Raw genomic sequence first — 15,608 nt, 5'->3', positions numbered from 1 at the left:
GAAGTGATGAGGAAATGAAATTCATTTATTTACTTATGTCCTAGAGGAACAAGTTAGAAAAAAACTGACAACTTTTTTTTCTTGCTTTCAGCAAATAATGAAATTTGCCTTAAAAATTACATGCCATCAAGTAAATTTTCTTTAGTAGATTTATTTTACATCAAAAACCATAGGAGACATTTGTTAGAAAAGCAGTATATCAAAGCTGATTGAAAGTCCACCTTGGGAAAAAAAAATTAAAAAAAAAGTCCACCTTGGAAATCAAGATAACCACTTCAAGTCTTCTCTCTGACTCCTACTGGTTGTGACCCTATTCTAGTTACTTCATCTATGTGCCCCAAGTGACTCTTAAGATCATAAAAAATAGGTGCCAATTTACACTGATAGGAAAAGTTCACAGAGGTGTTTTCCCACTGCATCAAATCACAAGTATAGTCTTAAAAAATGGTTAGTAAAAATTATTAAGACTACAAAAATAATGTTTGTCACACAGAAAACCTTGTTACTGGATTACTTATTCCCAGAAGAATTCTTACTATGGGTACTATATAAATAGTATGATTATACTAATGACAAGACTCAAGGATAAAAGTTTAAACAACATACCCTGTTAAACCTTTTTGCTCTTTCCTTATTTTATCAGTCTTCTTGTCTTGCTTGCTTCTCCTTTTGTTGTTTCGTCACTTCAGTGAGCTGATTATATAACCTGGACAAAAAATGAGATATAGATAGCAACATATCTTCAAACTCAAAGGAGACAAGAGTGGAAAAAGCAATGGCTCTGGATCAGAATGCCTGGATAAAATTTATGCCTCTGATTCTTATTTTTTGTGTCAGTTAATTTTCCGGGCCTTAGTTACTTCATCCATAAAACAAGGGGATTCAATTAAATGTCCTATGAGGTCCTTTCTACTTCAAGATCTATAATTATGAAATTACACATTTAATCATCAAAAACATCATACTGATGTAAACTCCAAAGGAATTTGACTTTACCCTATATTTTCTAAATTTAAGTTATGTGACTGACTTAATTACTACTTCTATCCAAGAAGTGAAGAACCTAATGCAGAACTTTTTTTTAGGTATTTAGGACAAGTGCCAGTATCATCCTGATATAATCGTCATATCAAGTAATATGCTATTCAGGCATCTACTACAATTATAATTAGATTGAATATAAACAATAAGGAAAGCTTGTCTATAATCCCTAAATTTTTTGAAGGATATGCACTTCATGTCTTTCTGGTTAAAGAACCTACCAGAGAATTAGCAAGAAGGGTAGAAAATTCCTGTGGACAGTATTTTTGAGAGGAAAAACTTATTTTGCTGTCAAGTAATAACAATGGAAGAGTCATTCAATTTTTAGATGATTTTGTAGTTGGGTAAACAGAATACTAGAAGATGAGTTTAATCAGAAAACTGGTCATAATCAAAACTACAGTCAGGCTAAGATTCCCTTTGGGAGCTTTGTCTCAAGCAGTGATAAATGTGTAAGAGAAGATCATACAGTTCTTTCACCCAACCCAGTGGGCCATGAACAGAAACAAATAGAAGTGCACAAAGAAAGTAAAGGAAGAGATTAACCTTCCCATGTCGAAAAAGTAAGATTTAAAGCATAAATGAGATATTGGGGTTCTTTAGTCTTCAAATGGAACTGTAAGAAGGCCATAAAGCCTCTAGAGTTGTAGCTAAAATATCCAGGCACATGATCCTGTACAATTTTAAACTTCAGCCTCCCAACTTCAAGCCTTAGTTCTAGTAATTTACTTGCAAAAGCACTCTGAAATTCACATACATTCTAAGAACTCTACAAAGAGATATTCTTTTCATCTATTTTGGCCAAGAACATCACCACTAGGAAAAGATCTTCTGGGAATGAGCATCAATGACCTATTGAAGAGTTGGGGTTTCTGAGAGTACTTAAAACAGTCACTATAAGAAAAAAGATACTGGTAAGGATCACTGGGTCTGGACTTCTCTTTCATTACTGCCAAGAACAAAGGTTGTATAATCAGTTAAAAAAGAATGGCAGATCCAGAGTTTTTCTCCCTTTTATACTTTGCTATCTTCTTTCATAATAAGCACTTTAGAAAACAGAATAGCTTAAATTATATAGTTCTCTAGGTGCTTGGGGATGGGATAGAGCATACATTTGGCCTTGAAGTGAATGTTACTTGATGTAAGTAGAAATGGCTCGTGTAACATAAGAAATGACAGAAAATACCCTTTCATTTTAGAAAAATGGTTTTGTTGGTTATTTAGGAAACCAAAAACATTTTGTCAGCAAAATAAATAAGTGAAGGGTCATGATATTTCAGTATCGATGCAAATATAAGTTAGTTAAGGGTCTTATTTCAGAAATTCACACTTAATTCTTCTTTAGATATATAAAAATAAACACCATTCACTCAAATAACCCCACACTCATTAATGGCTAGCTTGTCAAGGGACTTATTGGATGGGCATTTTAAGTAATCCTTTCTTTGGAAATTGTGCTATTTCTGATGGTTTAGAAACCCACATCTTTGCATTTTTGCCTAAAAAGCATATGTAACAGGTGGTGCAGTGTATAGAGCACCAGCTCTGAAGTCAGGAGGACCTGAGTTCAAATCTGGTCTCAGACACTTAACATTTCCTAGCTATGTAACTCTGGGCAAGTCACTTTATCCCAACTGCCTCAGCAAAAAAAACAAAAAAACAAACAAAAAAAAAAAACCATGTAATTTTTATGATTGATTGATTTTGTGTGTGTGTAAGTAAGTAAGTAAAGGCCTTGTTAAAAATTATTGGCTATGCTATAATCGGCAAAAAAAAATCTTCCAACTTATCTAATTTTATAGTTTCATAAAACTTCATATGAAAAAAAATTAGAAGAAATCCCAGCTCCTTAGTGTGAAATGAATTTTAGAATTAAGCTATTATTCAACTATTCTTTTCTTTTCTACTGTAAAGGGAACCTTAAAGCCAGTCCTTTCATAAATGATTGTTCAATCTTCGTGTCCTCAGAGACACATACTTTAACTTCATTCACTGTCTTCGACTCACTCACTGCAGGCTCTGTGAAAACAGCATAAAACATTGAAATTTTTTAAAAAATCACATAAAAGAGAGGAAATACAAAATTGAGAATAATATCTATGCACTGGAAGAGAATAAAGATCCCAAAAAAGGAAAAAACTAGGCTGAGGGAATGAATATATTATAAGTTGAAATTTAATCATGATACAATATTGCAAGATCTTGTACTTAGCTTCAACTACATAAATACAAGACTGGGTAGGTATGTTAGAAAACAATTTAAGTTCTAGGAGCTTTGATATGACTTAGCAGACAAAAGAGCTAACAATCTTAAGCGGCATTAAGGAAGAAAAACAATTCAGAAGTAAAGTGGTGCTAATCCTGGTATATTGTTTTGATCAAGACATATCTAGAATATTACAGTGAGTTCTGGATGTCGTGCTTTAAGAAGGATAGTGACAAACTGCAGTGTATTCAAGGTTCTGAGAGGAATGGTTAGTTACCAAGCTTTGCAAAAAATGAAAGACAAAAAAGTTTAGTATTGAGAAGATTTGGGAATAGTGAGAAAAGTGGGGAGAAAGCACATTAGTTATTTCTAAGTTGTAATGGGCTGAGGCTTGAGTTGATGCACTGAGGTCCCAAGCACGTGAGGCTAAATAAGTAATTGGATGATACTCTATTAATATACATGCTTGGATAAAGAATGGCCCCCGCCCACTCTCTGTGCAAGTCCTGATGTGTTGTATAGGAAATGACGATTTTGGTGGGTGGAGGCAGAGAGAGACAGGAAGAGAAGCTGGGAGATATTGGGCCTGGGTTCTATGCTCCTAGCGGCTGGTCTAGCTAGCTTCTTGACTCAGCTACACACATTGCTATTGCCCATTCTCTTCCACCTCCGATCTTTCTTCACTGAGAATAAAGACTGATGATTTTCCCCTAATCTGAATTCCTGACTCTGGCTGATTTTAAAATACGTGATCTTCACACTAAGTGTTTAAAGAGTTTTTCCTTAGAGAAAGATTATACTTGGTTTGTTTCAATTCAGAAAGCAAAACTGGGAGCAATAAGTAGAAATTATTAAAAAAAAAAAAAAACAAAATAAAGCTTTTCTTAAGAAAAATTGTCTAACAATTAGAACTATTCATAAGTTGAATCAAATGCTTCAGGATTTGGTGTCTTTTCCTTTTACTAGCAGCCTTCTAGCAAAGGCTGTTGGATAATTACTCATCAGTTATGATATAAATGGATATGGAATAGGGTATAAGTATGGATGGTGTGGAAAAAGTGGACAAAATTACTTTGCTCAGATTACAACCCCTCAGAAATTGACTTCAGCCAATCTCCTGAAGTTGGCAGCTTCCATTGAGCCTCCTCACTGGAGGGTCTTGCCTTAATACCCCTTATTGAATTCCCATTTTTGTACCTTGAATTTCCCAGCATGTTTATGTAACACTTAGGGTGCTGCTCCTAGAAGCAGCCCTGCCTCAAGGAATGCTACTCTTGTTTTGTGTCTATCATTTTACACTAAATGGCTCTGGGGGAACTACAAAATCAGCTGAAGGATTGAGAGTCTTTTAGTGTATTCTTTTCTCTTATTACTGGTACAAAAAGACTTTGATGCTAAATGGTGCAGGTTTCCAGAGTCCTAGAAAAATTCTCCTCCCTGCCTGGCCCAAAATGCAGATTTCTTTGATCTAGAGAAACTAGCTATATTATGCTCTGAAAATAACTCTTATCTATTTTCTGTAACCAATAATATATATTTTTCTTTAATAAGTATACCATTCTTTTTTTGTATAACTACTGCCGTTTTATGACTTTGTTTTATACAATGAAGCACTAACTAGTGGTTAGCTTATGAATACTCTGTACTTCACTAAATAAAGACCCCTTGCTTCACTTTATTGATTCCTTGCTAAGTTAATCTTAACCAAACTTCAAGAATTCATATTAATGAATATCAACCCTATTAGGTTTCCTTCCAATCCTACTACAATGGTCCCCTGTTGGAGTCCTTACAAAGTGTTAAATCATTAGAATTGATAGAGATAATAATTATCTAATTTAGCATGGTTCAGTATGATTGATCTGATCCTACAAGATGTTATAGGCCAGAACTTGAAACAAGGTATTAAGTGGAATTGAGGAGACAATGTTTAAATCTCATTTAGAATTGATTTAATCCTACAACAAATAATGGTTTCCCAGTGATATAATGATTGGTGTGTATTCAGTGTACAGGATATAAGCAAGAAGCTCTCAGGGCCAGACACAGAAGCCTACTCTCGGAGGCAGAGACAGATTCATTCCATCTTCCACCTTTGTCTGGTTGGAGACATTCCGAGGGAGCTGGGGTTGAAGCTCAAGACTTTGAAGGGCATAATTAAGGACTGGATTTTAACTCTTGGCTGCATTTAAAGTGATTATTACTTTGAATCAAAACTAAGGCTGCCTCTGAAAACATCCCCAAGAAACCTGCTCCCAGAGAACCATCATATATTATAAAAAAGAAGAGACCACCATAGTCCCCAAGATATGCCCCACTGATTCTAGAAAAATTTTTAAAGAAAAATTCAAGTTAAAAAAACACATTACTTTTATGATATTTAACAAAGTTCCCAAAATAATTACATTTATATTACAATAATTCATTTTATTTAATAGAATTCTACACATTGCTCTCCATAAAAATAGGCTATGGAAATAAGATAAGGAGGGAAAATGGACATTCAAGGAAATAGTACACTTTCAAGTACTACTAATAAAAAGACCAGATGTGAATAGAAAACTTGACTTTCAAATCCAAGAATTAAAAGCAGCACAAAAAGACAAAGAGGAAAAAGAAATCATAAGGGATCCGATAAGGTTAAATTGTTTATACTCTTACAAGGGAAAATGATGCTTGGAGCTCCTAAAAACTTTCTTGTTATTATATACATAGAGAGAAGGCATAGGTGTAAGTTGAATATGATAGGATGAGTATCTAAAAAAAATTTAAGATGTAAAAAAGAGGAATACATTGGAAAAAGGGGAAAGGGGACAGAATGGAATAAATTATCTGACATAAAAGAAGTGTAAAGGATTTTTTACAGTGGAGGTAATGGGGGAAAGGGGTAGCGAATGCATGAACGTTATTCTCATTGGAATTGGCTCAAAGAGGGAATAACGTAAATACTCAGTTGCATATAGAAACCCATCTTACTATATTGGAAATAATATGGTTAAGAGATAACAAAAGGGGATAGGGCTGATAGAAGGGAGAATGGATTGGTAAGGGTCAGAAGCCTTAGTTTCTAGACAGACAGGGTTAAAGGAGAGATGGCAGGATAAACAAGGGGAAAACAGGATGAAGGGAAATACTACATAACTGTGAAAAAATTTTACAGCAAGTTTCTGTGATAAATACCTCATTTTTCAAATATAGAGAGAACGGAGTCAAATTTAAATGAATGACCATTCCCCAATTCCCTTTGTCAAAGGATATGAACACACAATTTTCAGATAAAGTAATCAGTTATCTACAAGTCCTATGGAAAAATTATCTAAATCAAAATTTCTTAAATTGTAGGCTCTTACCTCATATAAGGTCATGTAACTAAATGTGGGAATCATGAAATTATGATTTATTATCAGTAAATGTTTGACTTGTATATCTATTTCTCATAACCATATACCCAAGGTCATGTAAAAATTTCTCAGGTGAAAAGGGGTCACAAGTAGAAAAAGTTTAAGAAACCTCCTTTAAATCACTTCTGATTGAGGAGAATCAGGAGATCATTATACACAGCAATTACAGATATTAAAACATGCATAATATACTCTAGTGAAGAACACTTGATTTAAGAGTCAAGATAATCTCTAAAATTTGCTTTATAACATTAGTCAATTCATTTAATCTCTAAATCTGTTCACTCATCTTCAGACTCCACCTGTACAACTTACTTAACAGAGTTGATGTGAGGCTCAGATTATATCATTTTTTGTAAATATTAAAGTGCTACATAAATATCTGACATACCTTAAAGTGCTACATTGATCTCTATTATAATTATAAAGTACTAAATAGGTCTTTCAGTAAGACAGGAATAATTGCTCTATATTATAAAACCATTACTTGACCTCTTAAGACATCTCTGCCACAATACGTATATATTATATTATATATTTAATATTTATATATTATATAATTAACATAATTATATAATATACTTTATATTATATTAACATGAGTATTCCAATGGTCAATACTTGTAAGTGTTAAAACAAGAACCTGTGGAGTTCAAGAGTATTACCTGTAAGCTGGAATGAGGTAGATTCAGCAACAGCTAACTCTGGTGTCCTCCAAACTGAGCAATAGTTGTTACATTCTAGACAAAATACTTCTCTCATCTAGTGCAAATATGAATGCAAAAAATTAATAACATTAGGTACTATCATACAAAAAAGGACAGATGTTGCTATTAGTACAAGCAGTCAAAGTAAACATTCACAAACATAAGGAACCAAGCACAAAACCAAATATTGGTGCTAACCCACACATCATTTCTACCACTAAGGAAAGTGATAAAATTATTATTCCTGAAATAATGATCAGGGGTAAAGCCAAGATGGTGGAGATTGGACAGGATATTGTCCGAGTTCTTCCCAGTTTACCTCAGAATCACTGCTCTCAATGGATTTTGGAGCAGAGTATAATAATTTCGTTTTAGATATCTTGGAAAGAGATCAGGAAAGGTCTGTCTCAGCTGGGCAGAGGAGAACACAGCCGAGTGCAGACTGGGTGTGGGGAGGCCTTAAGGGGAATCTAACAGGAAGTGCTCAGCCAAAACACAGCAGGGTGGGCTGCTCTGTCCTGGTCCAGAAGGCCAGTGAGTCAGCATACCAGCCGCGAGACCTCCAGCAAAATGACAAAGGGCAAACTGTGAGGAGGGGCTTGGCCAGGCCCTCCCAGTGCAGGGGAGGCCCGGCACTACCAGCCCCAGCGCAGTCAGAGAGAAGGCCCAGGCCCGCTACAGAGGAGGCTCGGAAAGACTTCCCTTCTGCCCCAGGAGCAGACCTCAACCTTTAAAAATCAGTCAAAAAGCAAAAAGTTATGGAGACAGGGAAGATCAGAACACAAACCCAGAAGAGGACAGCAAAAGCAAAATGCTTTCAACTGAAGCCTCAAAGAGGACATGAACTGGTCTCCAACTCAAAAGGCTCTCTTGGAAGAATTCAAAAAGGATCTTAAAAGAGAGATAGAAGGAAAATGAAGAAAAGAAATGAGAGCCATGTAGTTCTGGGGGAAAAGTCAAAACCTTAGAAAAGGAAGCACAGAAACTGACTGAAGAAAAAAAAAAACTCCTTAAATGAAAAAAAAGTATACTGAAAAAAACTTTTTTTTTTTTTGGGTGAGGTAGTTGGAGTTAAGCTGGCGCTTTATCCACTGGGCTACCTAGCTGCCTTCATCAAATGCTTTTTAAGAAGTTGTTTTCTGGGGCAGCTAGATGGTACAGTAGATAGAGTGCTGGCCCTTAAGTCAGAAGGACCCAAATTCAAATTCAGTCTTAGATACTTAGTACTTCCAACTATGTGACCCTAGGCAAGTCACTTAACCCCAACTGCCTCAGGGGGGGAAAAATGACTTGTCAAAAGAAAAACAACTTAAAAAAAACTTTAAAAATACAATTTACTAAATGCAGAAGGAGATAAAAAATCTAACTGAAGAAAATAATTCACTAAAAATTAGAATTGGACAAATGGGAGTGAATGACTCAATGAGACAGCAAGTATCAGTCAAACAAAATCAAAAAAATGAAAAACAGAACATATAAAAATACTCCTTGTTCTGAAAAACAACTGACCTGGAAAACAGATCTAGAAAAGACATCTAAGAATTCCTGGACTATTGAAAGCCATGACAGAAAAAAGAGCTTGAAAATGACTTTCAAGGAATCAACAAGGAAAAATGGCCTGATATCCTAGAACCACAGGATAAAACAGTAATTGAAAGCATCAAGTGATCATCTGAAAGAGACCTCAAAATGGAAACTCCAAAAAATACTATAGCTAAATTCCAGAATTACACAATCAAGGAGAAAATACTGCAAGCAGCTAGAAAGAAACAATTCAACTTTCGATGAGCCATAATCAGAATTTTCTAGGACCTAGCAACTACCACATTAAAGGATCAAAATAATATACGATATTCTTAAAAGCAAAGGATCTTGGATTACAACTAAGAATCAACTACCCAGCAAAATTAAGTATTATTTTTCAATGAAAAAAGATGGACATTCAATGAAATAGGGGATTTTCAATCATTTCTGATGAGAAGATCATCCAGTTAAAAAGAAAATTTGATCTCCAAAATACGAGATTCAAGAGAAACATAAAAAGACAAATGGAAGAAAAAAAATCCTGTTTTTAAAGGTTAAAATATTTACATTCCTACATGGGAAGATGATATGTGTAATTCTTGAGAACTATATCTTTGTCAGGGCAGTTAAAAGGAGTATACTTAAGAGAGTATACATATAAATTAAGTTTAATGTAATGATATAAAAAAAGAAATTGGGGTGAAAAAGGGATTGTCCTGGGAGAAGAGAAAAGGGGAGAAAATGGGGTGAATTACTTCACATGAAGAGGCACAAAATCTATTGCAGTAGAGGGAAAAAAGGGAAGGAGGGTGAGCACTGAACCTTAATATCATTGGCTTTAGCTCAGAGAGGGAATATCATACATAATTATTTTTGGTACAGAAATTTGTCTTAACCCTATAAGATAGTAGGAGGGGAAAGGGGAAAGGAAAAAGAAAGGCTAATAGAAGGGAGGGCACAAAAATAAGGGAAAAAGAATAGGAAGGGGGGAGCTGAAAAAAAGGAGGGTAGATTGAAGGAGGTGGGGGTCAGAAGCAAAATACTGGTGAGGAGCAAAGGGATAAAAGAAGAGAAAAGTATACTTTGGGGAAAATTAAGATGGTGGGAAACAGTAATCTTAACTGTGAATGTGAATGGAATGAACTCTCCCACAAAATGGAAGTGATTAGCAGAGCAGATTAAAAAACCAAATCCTACAATATGTTGTTTACAAGAAACACATTTGAAGCTGATCGAAACATACAGAAGAGAAAAAAAAAATTACCACATCAAAAATGAAAAGGGTGAACTTATCACCTATGAAGAGAAAATTAAAGCAATAATTAGGAGCTATTTTGCCCAAATGTATGCCAATAAATCTGATAATCTAAGTGAAATTTATGAATACTTATAAAAAATAGATTAAAATGAGGAAATAAATTACTTAAGTAATCTCTTTTTAGAAAAAGAAATTGAACAAGCCATTAATGAACTCCCTAAGAAAAAAATTTCTAGGGCCAGATGGATTTACAAGTAAATTCTACCAAATATTTAAAGAACAATCAATTTCATTATTATATAAACTATTTGAAAAAACAGAGGAAGGAGTCCTATCAAATTCCTTCCAGAATGATGCTGATACCTATACTAGGAAGGACCAAATCAGAGAAAGAAAATTATAGACCAATTTCCCTAATGAATATTGATGCAAAAATCTTATATAAAACATTAGCAAAGAGATTACAGCAATTTTTCATCAGAATGATATACTATGACAAAGGGGTATTTATACCACAAACGCAGGGCTGTTTAACATTGTGGCCATATCAATAACCAACTAACGAAATCATATGATTATATCAACAGATGCAGAAAAAGCATCTGACAAAATACAACAGCCATTCCTATTAAAAAACTCAAAGAGAATAGGAACAAATGGAGTTTTTCTTAAAATGTAAGTAGCATCTATCTAAAACCATAAAAAAGCATTTTATGTAATGGAGATAAACTAGAAGCATTTCCAATAAAATCAGGGGTGAAACAAGGTTGGCCATTATTACACTACTATTCAATATTGTGAAATGTTAGTTTTTGCAATACGAGAAGGAGAAGAAATTGAAGGCATTAGAGTAAGTAACGAGGAAACAAAACTATCACTCTGCAGATGATATGATGGTATACTTAGAGAATCCAAGAGAATCAACTAAAAAAAACTACTAGAAACAATGAATGATGAACAACTTTAGCTTATAGTATATGAAATAAACCATTGGCATTTCCCAACAAAATCCAGCTATAAGAGGAAGAAAAAGGAATCCTATTTGAAATAACTATAGATAACAAAAAACATTTGGGAGTCTAGCTGCAAAGAGAAAACCAGGAAGTATATGAACCCAATTACAAAACACTTTATATGCAAATAAAGTTAAATCTAAACAACTGGAAAAATATCAAGTACTCATAAATAGACTGAGCTAATACATACCTACATACATACATACATACATATATATATATATAAATAAAATAAAAATGACAAGTTTACCTAAAGTAACCTACTGATTCAGTGCCATACCAATCAAACTGCCAAGAAATTACTTTATATAGCCAGAAAAATATCAAAATTCATCTGGAAGAACAAAAGGTCAAGAGTGTCAAGGAAATTAATGGAAAAAATGCAAAGGAAGATGGTGTAGTTGTACCAGACCTAAAATTATATAATAAAGCATTTGTAATCAAAACCATTTGATATTGGCTAAGAAACAGAGTATTGGATGAGTGGAATAGGTTAGGTTCACAAGACAATACAATGATTATAGTAATCTAGTGTTTTATAAACTCTAAAATTCTAGCTTCTAGGTAAGAACTTACTAGTTGACAAAATTTGTTGGGAAAAAAATGGAAAATATTATGACACAAACCAGGCATTGACCAACACCTAATAATCTATACCAAGATAAGTTTGAAATGGGTCTGTAATGTAGACATAAAGGGTGATAGTATAACCAAATTAAGAGAACAAGGAATAGTCAACTTCTCAGATTCATGGAGAAGGGAGGAATTTATAGCCAAAGGGCTACAGAACATTATGAAATGCAAAATGGATAATTTTGGATTACATAAAATTAAAAAGGTTTTGTACAAACAAAATCAATGTAGCCAGGATTTGAAGGGAAGCAGAAATTTTTTTATAACCAGTGTTTCAGGCTGACTCCTAACAAGTCCAAAGCAGCCCTAAGGTCTTTTTCACATGAATTACTTTTTACATGAAAAGTATTTAAGGAGAAGGTCTGGGACTGATAGAATTCCCCTAGCTAAAGAAAGAAGCCTAATAGCTGCAGATGAATCACCAAAAGCATCCTGTTATCCTTTCTCATTATTAATCAATTCCCTTCTGTTGCAATTTATATCTATTTTCTCTGCTGTTGTGGTTGTTATTGTGATTATTGTTTTAACCTTAGTTGAGATAGTATATTTGTATATATGAAGCTGATATTTTTTTAATTTTTAACCAAAGTGTATGACTTCAGATCTAAACTCATTAGCTATCATCATGTTTGATTTATCCTGGAGTTCCAGACTGTTAAGATATTCATATATCCTGAATCTGTCAGCTAAAATAACTAGCTCTCCCACCAACTTTGTGTATGCGTGCCTCTTTATGCCTACATTGTTAGAGCAAGGAATTCTCAAAAGTCAATTGAGAACTTAAAGAAAAAATTAACACTTTATGAGCAATAAATAGCTGTGTCTTGGTCAGTGCAAAAAAAAAAAAAATAACCAGTGTTTCAGATAAATATCTCACTTTAAAAATATATAGAGAATTGACTCAAATTTATAAGACTAGCAAGTGTCTTGGGGAAGGGTGTAATGGGCAGAATTCTGGAGAAAGATATTTGAAACAAGGATTCTTACAACAAAGTGTTAATTCAGTGGAATTGATAAGACAATGGCTATCTAGTTTAGCATAGTAATTAACAGTTCTTTAGTTCAGTATAATTGAATTAATGTTACAACAAATAATGGTTCCCTAGTGATATAATGATTGGCTTATACTCAGTATGATGAATGGATTTAATTGAAATAGAGTATTTAAGAGGTCAGAGTCAGCTGGAGCTCAAGCTCTCAGACTCAGCCCCGCTTGAGACCAAGGCCTGTCTGAAGGGCCTACAGAAAGCTAACCCAGGCCCCAGGCAAGGGGACAGACTGTGAGGGAGATAATAAAGAATTTGGACTTTATCCTTGGCTATTCTCAGGGTGATTACTCTGCTGAGACCAAGGCTGGTCTGAAGGCCCTCCAGAAAGCAAACCAGAACACTACAAAGGGGAAGGGAGTGAGAAAAATCTGGAATACAAAGTTTTGCTTAGGTGAATGTTGAAAACTCTCTTTACATGTATTTGAAAAGTAAAATACCATTATTAAAAAAAAGATCACCATTGGGCAGTTAGGTGACACAGTAGATGGAGAACCAGTCCCGAAGTCAGGAGGACCTGAGTTCAAATCTAGTCTCTGACACTTAACACTTCCTAGTTATGTGACCCTGAGCATGTTACCAAACCCTAATTGCTTCAGAAAAAAAAAAAAAAAATCACCATTATATGCTACTCAAACCATCATCACTACTTTACTGTCTGAAATGACAGGCTATTTTTAATCAGTTGAGGAGGATTGGAGGAGAAATAATAGCAGATCTAAAGAGGATTGAAAAGATCTGGAAGAAGCACTATGAAGAGTGGGATAGTTTGTTAATAAGGGAGTTTAAAGGACTGCCTTGCAGCAATAAAGATACAGTTGAAGTTATTAACATAAATTTGTAGCAGACCAAGTCAGCATGATTTTGTTAATATTCTCTGCCTTCATTCAGTAGCACATGTATAAGAACATAGTTAGTGAATAATGGAAGGGATCCAAGGTTCAGACTTGGCAGGACAAAATTCTGTGATAGGATAATGGAGTAAGGAGTCCGGCCTTTCTAAACATCCCTTCAGGCATCCCACTATCCCAATTTCCAATCGATTATGTGCTAGAAAAGAATCTTTCCTGAACAGTATTAAATAAGGAATCAGCCAAAAAAAAAAAAAAAGCTTTTAAAAATCACTTCCTAAAACTAAAACAATTAAACTTTATATTCCAAGAAAAAATAAATAGCAAAATTGCCAAGGAACAGACATGTTGAAATTTTTTAAAGGAAAATAAATCTCATTCCCTCACTGACTCCTCCTGCCTCCCAACTCTACTATCTCAACAAACCATACCAATATTTAAAAAGGAAACTGAATAAGCAAAACTCTTCCATTAAATTTATATCTGTTGATCAAATAGTGCTTTCTCAAAGGGCTGTTTTAAGGTTTATCTTGAATTTGGCACATCTAGACAGGAGTACTTTATTAATAAAGAAAAAGGGCAGTTGCCAGCAGTCCTACCACTACTGGGGGATTCCACAGTAATTATCAGGTTATATACTATAGTGACTGAAATGGTAGGGGAAAAGAAGGAAAAAGGAATAATGAAGAAGGAATGACAAGGGTGTTAATGGCAGGAAAAAATTTTAGAATACAATAAAATATAGAAGTTAAGATGGCTATGTTATGAGTGTTGGAAGGGAGAGCACATATTCTTTTATTTCCTACTGAATGCAGAAAACAGTAAGTGACAGAAAGGTATCAGACCCAATGTCAGATCATGCAGGTGGGATTCTTTCAGGTTTCTAAAAGACTCACTACAGTACTTATTATTTACAATCTTATCCACGAGGGCACACTCAAGTCAATAAAATTTGAGATCCTTTATGCCTTAGGTGGTGTTCATGAGTTGCTGAAGCCCCTCTAATCCTTTACATAGGGCAGCCAACGTTTTAGAAATGTTCCCTTCACTTCAAATTGAGAGTTCTATTTAAAAGATAGATTACCTTAGGGATAGCCCTTTAAGTTTCATGTCATTATATCTTAATCATTCCTTAGCTTTGCATTTACTTCCTTTGCTAGCTTTCCTTGCCCTGTGCTTAAAAATAATATCCTCTTGTTATATTCTTCACCTTCAATGCTTTTTAGGGAGCTCATCTACTCAAATAGCTTTAATGATTATTTTACACAGATGGCTCCTAAATCTTTATTTTCATTTCATTTTATGTTCTGCTATCTCCTCAAACTCAATATATATCCCAAACCAAACTTATTCTCCAAATCTGTTCCTTCCCAAATTTCTCTATTTCCATTAAGAGCACTACCATCTTTCTAGTCACCTAAGAATTTAACGTTAGAATCATCTTGATTCTTCCTTTTCCCCTTAAATATCTCATTTGTTAACTTCTGTCCATTTGATTTCCAAAATCTCATGTATTTTCTCCTTCCCACTCTCAGTAAGTTTACTCTTTCATCTCTTCACTATCATTGATTCATCTATGTAAGACTGTACTACACTTATTTCCACCTGTCATCTATTTCTCTAGAGGTAGTTGCATCTTCTTTTACAAATCCACATTTTTCCAAATCAACCAGTTCATTTCTTGAGAAATTTTACATGATCCTTCATATACAGGCATATAAAATAAATATACAAACAAAACATTTACTGATAATAAATTGTAATTTCATGACTCCTACATTCATTTACAAGACCCCATATGGGGTCACAAACCACAATTTAAAAACCTGGGTCTTAGAACATAGCAATATTCCAACCCTATTTCATACTGAGAGATTATCAAAGTTTTTTCCTTATTTCTCTGCATTTCTTCTATTCTTGACTGC

The 15,608-nt window shown here is 34.2% G+C and overlaps 1 protein-coding gene across 8 annotated transcripts in view; it reads right to left on the bottom strand.

Annotated features, from left to right (window-relative positions):
- CEP295 (centrosomal protein 295) overlaps positions 1–15,608 on the bottom strand; it is a 99,588-nt gene that overhangs the window by 3,404 nt on the left and 80,576 nt on the right. For 4 of the 8 annotated variants that reach the window (XM_031960999.1, XM_031961000.1, XM_031961001.1 and 1 more), the window contains 3 exons: positions 7,314–7,410; positions 2,961–3,060; positions 3–706 (listed from right to left, as the gene is read on the bottom strand). In XM_031960999.1, coding sequence (XP_031816859.1) covers positions 640–706; positions 2,961–3,060; positions 7,314–7,410 — 264 coding nt within the window. In that variant the 3' untranslated portion in view covers positions 3–639. Of the gene's footprint in view, positions 1–2; positions 707–2,960; positions 3,061–7,313; positions 7,411–15,608 lie in introns of those variants that run through there. The other 4 variants (XM_031960996.1, XM_031960998.1, XM_031960995.1 and 1 more) reach the window with 3 other exon arrangements.

Source organism: Sarcophilus harrisii, chromosome 3 (assembly GCF_902635505.1).
Source record: "Sarcophilus harrisii chromosome 3, mSarHar1.11, whole genome shotgun sequence".
NCBI classification, from domain to species: Eukaryota; Metazoa; Chordata; class Mammalia; order Dasyuromorphia; family Dasyuridae; genus Sarcophilus; species Sarcophilus harrisii.
Note: the sequence above shows the minus strand (reverse complement) of the source record. Positions and strands in the feature narration are given on the sequence as shown.